Below are 13,188 nucleotides of genomic sequence, written 5' to 3'. Positions count from 1 at the left end.
CTGGAGGGCGCCGGGGTGCGCGCGCGCGCGAGCCTGCACGTGAGCGTGTGCATGCATGAGAGCTTGTGTGTGCATGTGAGCACTTGCGTGCATGCCTGTGAGTGTGTGCCTGTGTGTGCATGTTTGTGCACGTGTGTCAGCGTGTGTGCCTGCGTGTGTGCATTGCATGCATGCGTGAGCGTGTGTACCTGTGTGCATGCCTGCGTGCATGCGCGTGAGCGTGTGGGTGCCTTGCATGCCTGCGCGTGTGCATTGCATGTGCATGTGTGCAAGCGCGTGAGCGTGTGCCTGGGTGTGCATTGCATGCCTGCGTGTGCATACACGTGAGCGTGTGTGCCTGCGTGTGCATTGCATGCCTGCGTGTGCATACACGTGAGCGTGTGCCTGTGTGTGCATTGCATGCATGTGTGCATGTCAGCGTTTGTGTGTGCATGCCTGCGTGTGTGCATTGCATGCAGGCGCGTGAGCGTGTGTGTGCGTGCATGCGTGTGCATGCGCGTCAGCGTGCGCAGCCCTGCGTTCGCGTGTGCACGGTCGCTCGTGGGACTGCGCACGCGCGCGCGCGGTGTCCGGGGCCGCAGACATCCCGGCGGGGTCGCGGCCGGCTGCTGGCGGGGAGGGGGTGGGGAGGGAGGGCGAGGGGGGGTCCGCGGCGGCCCAGTGCGCATGTCCGCGATGTGCGCTGCACGCGCCGCCGGCGCTGCCGCGGTTCTCATTGTCCGCACCGGCGGCGGGGCGGGGCGGGGCGGGGGATGGGAGGGGGAGGGGGGGAAAGGGGAGGGGGAGACGGACCGGGCGGGGAGGGGGCTGGGAGGATGAATGAGGGAGGGGAGGGGGCAGGTGAGCGGGGGAGGAGGGCGTGGCGAGGGCGGGGCCTCGGCGGGCTGGGGCGGGGCGAGGGCGGGGCCTCGGCGGGCTGGGGGCGGGGCCCTGGCGGGCTGGGGCGGGGCGAGGGCGGGGCCTCGGCGGGCTGGGGGCGGGGCCCTGGCGGGCTGGGGCGGGGCGAGGGCGGGGCCTCGGCGGGCCGGGGGCGGGGCCTCGGCGGGCTGGGGGCGGGGCGTCCCCGCCGCGTCCGCACCAATCGCGTGCGCCGTCCTCGGAGCTCCGACCTCCGGCCGGGGAGGCTGCGGCGCGGCCGGCCGCGGCGGGGAGGAGCCGGGGTCGGCGGCGCGGGCAGCGGCCGGGACCGGGTCGCGTCGGGTCGGGGCGGGGCGGGGGGCGGGGTCCCCGGGACCCCGGTGGCGCTTTCCGGCCCGGGCCCGGCGGAGGCGGCGCGCGGGGCGGGGACCGCGCATCCCGGGACCGTCGCCGCGGCCGCCGGGGATGCTCGGGAGCCGCCGCCCGCCGCCGCCGCCGCCGCCGCCGCCGCAGCCCCGGCGTCTCCGGCCGCAGCCGCCGCGCCCCGGGCCGCGGAGCGCAGAGGACGCCGGCCGCGGACGCGCGCGGAGCGGCGGGGAGCGGAGCGGCGGGCGGGCGCGGGCCGGGGCGCGCGCGGGGCGGCCGTGAGCGGGACCCCGCGTCCCCCCGCACCCGCGGACCCCCCCCCCCCCCGCCATGGCGGCGCGCGGCTGGCGCCTGGCGCGGACGCGGCTGCCCGTGGGCGCGAGCGCGCTGTGCGCGCTGCTGCTGTGCGGCCTCTACGTGCTGCCCGCCGGCCGCGCGCCGCGCCAGCAGGACATCATCCGCGCCGTGCTGCGCCGCCGCGCCGCCTGGGCGCCCAACCGCACCGCCGCGCGCGCCTTCAGGTACGCAGCCCGCACCGCCCCGCACCGCCCGCCAGCCCTCCTGCCTGTTCACCCGCCCGCGCATCCGTCCGTCCGTCTGTCTGTCTGTCCGTCCGTCCGTTCATCTGTCCGCGCGTGTCTGTCCGTCCGTCTGTCTCTGCGTCCGTCTGTCCGTGCGTCCGTCCGCCCGCCCGCCTGCCTGCCCGTCCGTCTGTCCGTCCGCCCACCTGCCTGCCGGTCGGTCTGTCTGTCTGATCGTGCACGTGACTACCCGCCCGCCTGTCTGTCTGGTCGTCTGTCCCCCTGTCCGTCCATCCGTCCCCCTGTCCGTCCGTCCGTCTGCAGCGTCCTCCCGAGCCCCCCCCCTCCCCCCGCAGCTTCCCGGCACCTTTGGGGGAGGGGGAGGGGCGGCTCTGTGCGCAGACCGCGGGCGGGGCGCGCGTGTGCGAGTGCGCGTGTGCGAGTGCACAGCTCTGCGTGTGTGTGTGTGCAGGTCTACGTGTGAGTGTGCGTGTCTGAGCGCGCATGTGTCTAACCCGTGTGCACGTGCAGGTCTGGGGTGTGCAGGTCTGCGCGTGAGTGTGAGTGTGCAGGTCTGCGCGTGAGTGTGCAGGTCTGGGGTGTGCAGGTCTGCGCGTGAGTGAGTGTGCAGGTCTGGGGGTGTGCAGGTCTGCGCGTGAGTGTGAGTGTGCAGGTCTGGGGTGTGCAGGTCTGCGCGTGAGTGAGTGTGCAGGTCTGGGGTGTGCAGGTCTGCGTGTGAGTGTGCAGGTCTGCGTGTGAGTGTGCAGGTCTGCGCGTGAGTGTGCAGGTCTGGGGGTGTGCAGGTCTGGGGTGTGCAGGTCTGCGTGTGAGTGTGCAGGTCTGGGGGTGTGCAGGTCTGGGGTGTGCAGGTCTGCGTGTGAGTGTGCAGGTCTGGGGTGTGCAGGTCTGCGCGTGAGTGTGAGTGTGCAGGTCTGGGGGTGTGCAGGTCTGCGTGTGAGTGTGCAGGTCTGCGTGTGAGTGTGCAGGTCTGGGGGTGTGCAGGTCTGCGCGTGAGTGTGCAGGTCTGCGTGTGAGTGCAGGTCTGCACATGAGTGTGCAGGTCTGGGGTGTGCAGGTCTGGGGGTGTGCAGGTCTGCGTGTGAGTGTGCAGGTCTGGGGGTGTGCAGGTCTGCGCGTGTGCGCAGGTCTGGGGGTGTGCAGGTCTGCGCGTGAGTGTGCAGGTCTGCGTGTGAGTGTGCAGGTGTGGGGGTGTGCAGGTCTGCACGTGAGTGTGCAGGTCTGCGCGTGAGTGTGCAGGTCTGGGGGTGTGCAGGTCTGCGCGTGAGTGCAGGTCTGGGGGTGTGCAGGTCTGCGTGTGAGTGTGCAGGCCTGTGCACACGTGTGTGCACGTGCGCGTGTGCAGGTCTGCGCGTGGGGTGTGCACACGCGCGTCTGTGGGCGTGCCCGCGCATGCCCGCTGCAGTCATAACTTTGCCCTGAGCTGCGCCGCATTTGGTTTCTGGTGTTTTGGATTTTTTCTGGAAGATCAGAACTTCTCCAAGGTCACTCTGCTCACAATGACTCTGTGCGTGTGTGTGTGTGCGCGCGCGCGCGTGTGTGTGTGCATGCGCGTGTGTGTGTGTGTGTGTGGAAGTGCCCGGATTTTTCTGCTGTGTGCAAGCCTCAGCGCTCCTGAGGGTTGGGCTGGACTTTGTAGATGCTTCTGGAAGGTAGAAGTGTCCTTCAGGGACAGGACTGGAAAGAAGAGCAAGGAGGCCAGGCTGGTGGGGCCGTGTCCCCCAGGTCCCTTCTCACCCTTTGCGGGGAACTGGTTTGGTTTGGTTTGGTTTGGTTTTCTCTGGTGTCGGTCCTGGGACTCAAACTCAGGGCCTGGGCGCTGTCCCCGAGCTCTTCAGCTCAAGGCTGGTGCTCTACCACTTGAGCCACAGCGCCACTTCTGACTTTTTGCTGGCTCATTGGAGATGAGAGTCTCACGGACTTTCCCGCCCGGGCTGGCTTTGAACCTTGGTCCTCCGATCTCAGCCTCCCGAGCAGCTGGATGACAGGCAGGAGCCTCCAGGCCGTGGGTGATTTCTGGCTGGGGCGTGAGTGACCGGCCGCACTGATAGGAAACAGCGTCTTTTCTGTTTGCAACCAGCTTCCTTTACAGTCACAACATAAACTTCCCCCGGCCAACTGTCTTTGAGAATCTACAGCTTTGCGTCCGTTCTGTGTGAACTGCTGAGCGGATCTGGGAAGATGGTTTTAAGATGCTCTCTTGTACGACCAGAAGTATAGCTCAGGAAATGAACAGAAGTCTCTCTTTAAAAAAGAAAAAAAAAAAATCCGGTGCTAGTTGAAAGGACTTGATTACAGAGTTGGAGTTGAATGCCGTCCATCTCGTGGAGACCACGGAGGGAGCGTTTCCCCGTGTCCCTCCCATTTGATCTGACCTCCCTGCTGGCTTTTATCTTGGTGACCTTCCTGCCAGAGCCCCCGCTGGGCTGGCAGCCTGTAGGAAGTTTCTCCCCATAGAAAGACTACAGAGGTTGGGCGCTGGTGGCTCACGCCCGTCATCCCAGCTACTTAGGGAGGCTGAGATTTGAGGACTGAGCTTCGAGGCCAGCCTGGGCAGAAAACTGGAAGTGGAGCTGTGGCTCAAGTGGTAGAGCGCCAGCCTTGAGCAAAAAGAAGCTCAGGGACAGCGCCCAGGCAGTTTGGTGTGCAAGCTTTTATTCTTGGTACCTGACAGGAAAACCACAAAGAGCCAGGAACAAAAACAGACGCAGAACAGTTGAGCAGTCACTTAGTACCTGCCTGGCTTCTCAGGCTGCGTTACTAGACGCAGTCCTTATGGGAAATTCGTACAGGGTGGAGATTGTGCACATTCACAGTGACCAGCGCAGACCGAACTCCCGGAATGGCACAAAAGCCACACATCATTCTCTCCCTCCCTCCATCTCTCCCTCCCTCCCTCCCTCCCTCTCTCTCTCCTTCCCTCCCTCTCTCTCTCTCTCTCTCTCTCAATAAATATATATTATCAATGTATCTGTAGAGTTATAAACATGTCCAGAGTTAAAAACATATCTCTAAGATAGCTAGAGATAGCAGTTGCTAAAGATATATAGATAAAAGGCAAGCTGTATAGATAGATTATATATCTACATAGATATCTAGATATGATAAATACTAAATATAGAGATCTAGATAAATATGATAGATATTAATCAGTAGATATAGATATGATAGCTATATATCCATATATAGATAGGTATAATATGTGTATAGATATACAAATGAAAAGGTATCTAGCTATATATGGATATAGGTATATAGGTACATGTATAGTTTTATGTGTGTGTGTATATTGCTAACTATACATAGGTGTGTATATAGGTATAGATAGATAGGTATATACAGATATATAGCTATACATAGATACAGATATATAGGTATATATAGATAGATAGATATGTAGTTGTATGTAGATTTATAGGTAGATAGAAATATACAGGTAGATATATAGAAAATAGGTATATATAGACATAGTCATATAAATATAGGTGTATATATAGATATATAGCTATACAGGTATCTAGATGTCTATATATAAAGTTACATCTGTGGATAGATGTATCTATATCTGTCTATATCATCTACCTATCTATAGCTCTAGACAGCTGTGAATGTCTTGGAAGACATCTATATATCATAGAGATAGAAACTGCTTCTGTTTGTATATATGAAGAGCTAGCTATAGAAATCTACATAGATAGGGAGACAGACAGACAGACAGACAGACAGATAGACAGATAGATAGATAGATAGATAGATAGATAGATAGATAGGGAGACAGACAGACAGACAGACAGACAGGGAACTAGACACCTGTTCCTCTAGTTGTATATAAATACATGTGTGTGTGTACTGGAGTCTGTGTCTCTGTGTCTGTGTGTGTGTACAGAAGCCGCCACGGCGCTGTGACACGTGACCTCAAAGGCAGTCAGGCCCCAACCTCTGGCTGAGGCTACAGCCCCGCTCACGAGAAGAGGGGCGGCCGGAACTACAGCCGGGCCCACGCGGTATGGCCTCTTTGTGACCGATGGCACATGGCCAGACGGGGCTCGGGGGACCCGAGGGAGAAGACAGGGTAAGCAGCAGCAAAGCGGTGGTTTGGAAAGCTCTGCTGACTCCCGGCCTCTGTCCTCCTCTGCCTGTGTTGAAGGGGCTTTTTTCTCTCCCTGCGTCGAGTTCCTGGGGGCTGAGACTCAGACAGAAAGAAAAGCAGCTTGGGGGAAACATGGCTTCATGACCTGGCTGGAATTCAGAACTCGGCGCTGCCCCTGAGCTTTGTCTTTTTGTGGCTCAAGGCTGGTGCTCTACCCCTTGAGCCACACCTCCACTTCTGGTTTTGGTTTTTTTTGCTGGTTCATTGGAGATCAGAGTCTCCTGGACTTCCCTGCCTGGGCTGGCTTCTAACTGTGATCCTCAGATCTCAGCCTCCCGAGTAGCTGGGATGGCAGGCAGGAGCCGGGGGCCTGCACAGCGAGTTAAGTTTTGATACTTAGGAAAATAAGAGGGCCGGGCAGGTGGCTCAGTGGTAGAGCGCTCACCTTGCACGCACGAAGCCCTGGGTTCAATTCCTCAGCACCACAGAGACAGAAAAAGCCGGAAGCGGCGCTGTGGCTCAAGTGGTAGAGCGCCAGCCTTGAGCAAGACGCTCAGGGACAGCGCCCAGGCCCTGAGTTCAAGCCCCAGGACTGGCAAGAAAGAAAGAAAGAAAGAAAAAGAAAATAAGGTACAAGCCGGGTGTGGTGGTTTATACCTATAATCCCTGCCCTTGGTAGGTAGAAGCTAGAAGATGGAAAGTTCTAGGCCAGCCAGGGCTAAACAGTGTGCTTTAAGCTAGCCAGAGACACAAAGTGAGATACTTCAACACCAAACCCCCGAGTCAAACACGCAGCAGCAGCAAAAGCAAGAATAAGAAAACCAAGAGAAGAAGGTACGGCTGCTCTACCCGCTTCAGAAAAGCCATCACTAAAGCAAGCAAACAAAATCTCCCGAGGACACGGATAGGGCAGAACATTCTGGAGCCAGTTCTTAGCTCTTGGGTGCGTTTCGTCCTGTCTGCAGAGCGGTGCTATGAAAGACGTCTTTGCCCGGGCCTTGGTTTGCAGATGAGAATCTCAGAACCAGGAGCGAGGGGACCTTCCAGCACCGCTGTTCCTGGATTGAAACTCGCTCCACTCACGCTTGATGGGGTGTGAGAGCCCGTCGGGTGCAAAGTAGCGGGGGACCCCCTCCACCCCCCATTTCCAGTTCAAACCGACTGCATGTCTTCATGGAACCTGCTCTTCCCGGTGATTATTTGCATCGATGCGCCCAAAGAAGGATGCTGACGTAGATTTTTTTTATCTGTGGCCTGGTGTGATTTCACCTCCCAAATAATCTGGACCTTTTTGCTGGCAAGCGAGGCTGGTTACAATTTAGCCTCGGCTTTGTTCCTGGCAATCAGTACTGGAGGGAGATGCTTTGGGTTTGTATCTTTCCAGCTGTGGGATTTGAACTCAGGGCCTGGGCTACTGTCCCTGAACTGCTTTTGCTCAAGGCTGGCGCTCTACCACTTGGACCACAGCGCCACTTCTGGTTTTCTGGTGGTTCACGGGAGATCAGAGTCTCATGGACTTTGCTGCCCAGGCTGGCTTCAAACTGTGATGCTCAGATCTCAGCCTCCTGAGTAGCTGGGATGACAGGCGGGAGCCACCAGTGCCGGGCTTGTTTTAGAGCGTGTGTGTGTGTGTGTGTGTGTGTGTGTGTGTCTTTTTTCCCTTTGGTCTACATTTGAGAGAGAGTGTTCTAAGACTCTAGTTGGATCAGTGAAATCAGATCTGTTTATCATTTGATAAGATTGATACGGTTATGGATTTGATAATAACTACAGATCATTCATCCAAATCTCTCAGACTGAGAGTCCATCTGTTTCCAGTACAATACAATACTTGTTAGCTTTCCAGGCTCATCTGACTCCACTGGAGGCTGTGTGATCTTGGGACAAATAGCCTCTCTGTGCTTTTGTGTAATGGTCTGGAAACAGGAGTCACAACATGCTAAATGGCTTCCTGGGTGTGAGGTGATCATGAAGGTGATTAAGATTCAATCCACAGCTTGGAACACCATCAGAAAGAGAGGTGACCGGGGTCACCCCAAAGAATCAAGTTCTGATCGTAGATTTGTCATTGACTGGCTTGGTGGCCTGAAGTCACTTATTTGGGTCAGCTCCGCCTTCGCCATCGCCCGCAGCCCTACCATCTGAGGTCGAGTCGGGCTAATTTTGTTAAAAAATTTATTGTCACAAGGTGACGGGCAGAGGGGGGACAGTGACATCAGTCGGGTCGTGAGCACGTTGCTCTGTGGACCCTGTCCCCCCTTCCCTCGCTCTCTCCCCCCCCAGTGTCTCCCTCCCGTCCCCACCCACGAGCGGTAGAGTTCATTCTCCACCTGGTGTCCAGTGAAGACCCCGGCTGCCTTGGTTTCCACTCTGTCCCCCCATTTCTGTGCCCCCCTCACCCTGCCAGAGACAGAGAAACCCACCCAGGAGACAGAAAGGAACAGAAACCACATGGAAGAATCAGGCCTCTTGCGTCCGTTTCCTGAGTCCGTGGGATCGCTGTTCTTTCCTCTGATCACAGGCCTGGCCCTCGGAGCTGCTCCCTCCCAGCGTCCCCCTCGGGTCTGGCTGTGTGTGGACATCTAGAGTCCCCTGTCCCCCATCCTGTCCCCATGGATTGTCCATCTAGCCTCTGCGCCCTTCGTCTCTGGGAGCCTGGCTGAGCCCCCTGGACCTGATGATGTATTCTAGATGCATCCGTTTGCCTGCAAATGACATTAATTCTGTTCTTCATCCTGGCCGTGTAAAATTCCATTGTGTGCACACACCACCTCTTGGGGGGACCCCTCCTCTCTGGTGGGGCACCTGGGCTGTTTCCATAAAATTCCTCCTCCTCGATCCACGGTGAGCAGGTGGCTGGGCCGTGCGTCCATTCACCGCCCCCCCCTCAGTGTTCCCCGATGCTCGCCAGCTCCAAGGTGGGGCTCCCAGCTTTCAATCCTAGACAGGGCCCAGGCGGAGAAGACAGGGGCGATGCGTGTTCCCACGGATGGCACTCTTTCGACTAGAATAACCCGGGGAGTTGGGAAACCATCTGCCAGGTTCCCCGTGTGCCCACCCATCTCCTGGCGGTGTCCCCCAGCCCCTGGGGGCTGTGTCACCCTCTGCTGGGGCGCCAGGAGGGGAGTGGGCATGAGCGCCCAGGTTTGGGACTAATTGAGGGAGCTACAGGAGGCGTCCGGGTGATTGTACTGATGTGTTCCCACGTGTCCCGGAAGCTCCGGCTGGCTTTACCAATATCTCTTCTTGTTAAAAAACAAAAACAAACAAAAATCAAAACCCTTCCTTGCTATGTATGAACTCTGACAACTGGATTTCCTTCTTTTAAAAACAAAAACCTGTAGATTTTTTCCCTTTAAAAATACAAGTAAAAAGGGCTGAGAATGGGGCTGGGTGGCAGAGCACCAGCCTTGAGCAAAAGAAGCTCAGGGACAGCGCCCAGGCCCTGAGTTCAAGGCCCCGGAACTGGCACAAAGTAATAGATCAATAAAAAGAGTCACAGTGTTTGTCCAAGTTGCAGGTCACAACGATGGCCGCCGCTAAGCATGGAGATCCCCCCCTAGAACTTCCACGAGGTCAAGGCGGCTGAGGGAGGGGCTCGGGTACCACTGGGCTGGGCTGTGCCTCAGTTTCCCTCCCCCAGCCTTGTGGCAGCCAAGCTAGGACTTGCAACCATGCATGGTATTTGGGTATTTTTCCTGTGTGCCATCCAGCGGGTGGAACTGCTCACATCTGTGTGTGTGTGTGCGTGCGTGCGTGCGTGTGCGCGTGCACACTGATCCTGGAGCTTGAGCTCAGGCCTTGTGCTCCCTTGACTGTTTTACTCCATGCGGGTGCTCTGCCCCCTGAGCCACAGCCCCACCCCTGGCTTTTCGTTAGCTGCAGATAAGAGTCTCCTGGACTCTTCCTACGGGCCTCGGCTCTCAGCCTCGCGAGGGGCTGGGATTACAGGCGTGTACCATGCCACGGGGGTCCCTGCCCCGCTCTGCACACATTCTCCCAGCCAGCTTCTGTCAAGGACCTGGCTGAGGGGGGTCTTGCTTCCGGTCTCCTGGGCTCTTGTCCGACCTTCCAGCGACTGCAGGAGACACTGGGATCAAGAACCTGCTGTCTGGGAATGTCGTGATAGCCGGAGACGGCGGCCTGGGCGGGAGAGAAGAATTCTAATTGAGGTTTCTGTGGGCGGCGTGGAAAGCAAGAGGGGACCACGGAAGAAATGTCTGTAGGGAGCCAGTAGCTCACACCTGTCATCCCGGCTCCTCAGGAGGCTGAGACCTGAGGATCGTGCTTTGAAGCCAGCCCGGACAGGAAAGGCTGGCAGATTCTTCCCTCTCCAGTGAGCCAGCAGAAAAGCCAGAAGGGAATTACAGCCCGAGTGGTGGAGCATTAGCCTTGAATGAAAATGCACAGGGACAGTGCCCAAGCCCTGAGTTCAAGCCCCAGGACCAGCATCAGTATAAACACATACTTATACACACACATATACATTTACACTCACATACACACATACAAAGGTACACACAATACATATATACACACATATACACACACGAAAGTATACACATATACACAATACATATGTACACACACACGAACGTATACACATATACACAATACATATGTACACATATACACATGAACGTATACACATATACAATACATATGTACACATATACACACATACAAAGGTACACACATATATACAATACATTATATATATATATATATATATCTCAAATGATCACACTGTATGTCCTAAATTGGAACAATTGAAGCAATAATAAAAACGAGACATATAGGACTCTGGCATGCACATGAGAACCATCCAGAATGATCCACAGGACTCAGCCATCCACTGTCACAGGAAGGAAATGAGTCTGTGAAGCTGGTGTATGGGAAGGATTGTCATCTCACGTGCCATGTTCAAAACTGGGGGCCAGGGCTGGGCGGGTGGCTCAGTGGTAGAGTGCTCGCCTCGCATGCATGAGGCCCTGGGTTCGATTCCTCAGCACCACACACAGAGAAAAAGCCGGAAGTGGTGCTGTGGCTCACGTGGTACAGCGCTAGCAAAAGCAGCTCAGGGACAGCGCCCAGGCTCTGAGTTCAAGCCCCAGGACTGGCCAAAAAAAAAAAAAGCAAAAATATATCTTGGGGACAGGCAAATTGTCATGTCATTCATTTGTCAACTGTGGGGCTTGAACTCAGGGCCTGGGCGCTGTCCCTGAGCTCTTTCACTCAAGGCTGGCGCTCTACCACGTGAGCCACAGCGCCACTTCCAGTTTTCTGGTGGTTCAGTGGAGGTCGGAGTCTCATGGACTTTCCTGCCCAGGCTGGCTTTGAACTGTGGTCCTCAGATCTCAGCCTCCTGAGCAGCTGGGATGACAGGCGGGAGCCACCGGCATTTGGCTCCAGTGATTTTTTTTTTTCCTTTAACTTACATATTGTTCTTCTTGGTTTCGTGAGTATTGGGAACCCCTGGCTTCGTTGCTTAGGTTCACTGATGCTCAGTTTGTACTGTGTGCCATTGTCGACCCAGGCTTTTGGCCCAGGCTAGAATTCTCATTTTTCCACTTCCTTGGGCGCCGTCTCTAGCCAAGGTCCTGGGGTAGAAGTCCCTCCTCGCACATATGTTCTGTGATTTTCCTGTTCTCGTTATTGGCACAACACAAACTCGACTCATCTCCCGGTGCAGTGTCCTGACTTCCTACCATCTCACCCAGCTTTATCAGCTGACCCAGGAACAGGACCAGTAAATGCTTCTGAAAAATGAACTGCAGAGGGTGGAGCTGTGTGATCCTCATGATAGATTAAGAAGATCTCAGATCATTTCTAGTTTCCAGTTGAGAAAACCGAGGCGCAGGCAGATTATGAAATATCCCCTAGCCTCTTTCCAGCCACGACTCCAGTTCTGAAGAGCTCGTTTCCAGAATGTACTGTCAGAATGCTATGCTACTACCGGCACATCTGTGAATGATGGCTCTTTTAACTTGTCAATAATACAGACAGGTCTCAGACGAAAGGTGTTCAGAACTCGACAGCATAAACTTTATCAGTATAAACTCTCTTTTTTTTTTTCCTTGTCATTTCATTCATTCACTCATTTGTCGACTGTGGGACTTGAACTCAGGGCCTGGGCGCTGTCCCTGAGCTCTTCAGCTCAAGGCTGGTGCTCTACCACTTGATCCACAGCTCCACTTCTGGTTTTCTGGTGGTTCATGGGAGATCAGAGTCTCATGGATTTTCCTGTCCAGGCTGGCTTTGAACTGCGATCCTCAGATCTCAGCCTCCTGAGTCGCTGGGATGACAGGCGGGAGCCACTGGCCCTCCATTAAGATGTCTTGTTTTTTTCCACACTCCAAGTGCATGATAAATACTGAAGTGATGAGGGAATGAATGAATGAATGAGTGATCGGTGCCCCTGCTGGCTTGTTTCCCATGTCTTTTCCCGACCCCGAAGTTTCCAGCCCAGAAGCTCCATTGTTGCAGACACAAAACCTCATTGAGTGGAAAGAATGGCCGCGTCTGATCTCATCCGCGTTTTCAGTTTTTCTCTGCAGAGGGAAAACTGTGTCGCCCGTGTCCAGAGTGGCTTCGGGGTCACGCAGCGACCCCTCAGGAATCCAGAGCAGATGCTTGTGTTTCGGGGCCACCCAGGTTAGGCGTTGTATTCCCTTTGTGGGTGGAGAAGGGCCCGCGTCTCTGAGTGTGACCTTCCTCCCTATCTCTTATCGTGATTGGATCTTTCCAGAACACTCTGTGGATTGGTGGGTGCTACTAGCTCACGCCTGTCCTCCCAGCTAACCAGGAGATTAGAAACCACGCCCCCTCCTCTCCCCCAGGAAGACAGATCTGGGAGACTCTAGCTTCCCTGGAGCAGCAAAAGGCCGGAAGTGGAGCTGTGGCTCAAGTGGTAGAGCACCAGCCTTAAGCTGAAGAGCTCAGGGACAGCGCCCAGGCCCTGAGTTCAAGACTCAGGACCGGTTTCCGCCCCCCCCATCCCCCAAGAGAAATGAGATCATAACGAAATGATCTCAGATTTCTGAGCAGCCAGAAAACGATGAATGAGGTCTTCACACGTAAAGATAATTAACATCTTAGGGGGTTTCCCGGAATTGGGAAGCCCTTTCATCATACAAAGGCCCCCCCCAAATTGTCCTTTCAACTTTATTTCTCAAGAAGGAACTAGATTAAATGATACACCAAAGGAAGAAAGAAGTACACAAATAAATAAAAGATAAAGGAAAACCTGAGCAATGGAGTTCAGTAACCAGTGAAAGCAATCGTCAGGGAGCCAGGATAGAATCAACTAGAAGCGATAGGCGGAGAGAAAAGTAG

General features: G+C 55.8%; 1 protein-coding gene across 1 annotated transcript in view; it reads left to right on the top strand.

Moving 5' to 3' along the window:
- Window positions 1–1,554: 1,554 nt before the first annotated feature.
- The window catches only part of St8sia1 (ST8 alpha-N-acetyl-neuraminide alpha-2,8-sialyltransferase 1), a 32,858-nt gene continuing 21,224 nt past the window's right edge, over window positions 1,555–13,188 (top strand). The window contains exon 1 of the mRNA XM_070011568.1: window positions 1,555–1,745. Coding sequence (XP_069867669.1) covers window positions 1,555–1,745 — 191 coding nt within the window. The remainder of the gene's footprint in view (window positions 1,746–13,188) is intronic.

The sequence above is a fragment of the Dipodomys merriami genome, unplaced genomic scaffold, assembly GCF_024711535.1.
Source record: "Dipodomys merriami isolate MVZ:Mamm:240054 unplaced genomic scaffold, mDipMer1.0.p SCAF_84, whole genome shotgun sequence".
Lineage (NCBI taxonomy): Eukaryota > Metazoa > Chordata > Mammalia > Rodentia > Heteromyidae > Dipodomys > Dipodomys merriami.
This window is presented reverse-complemented; position numbering and strand designations above follow the sequence as displayed.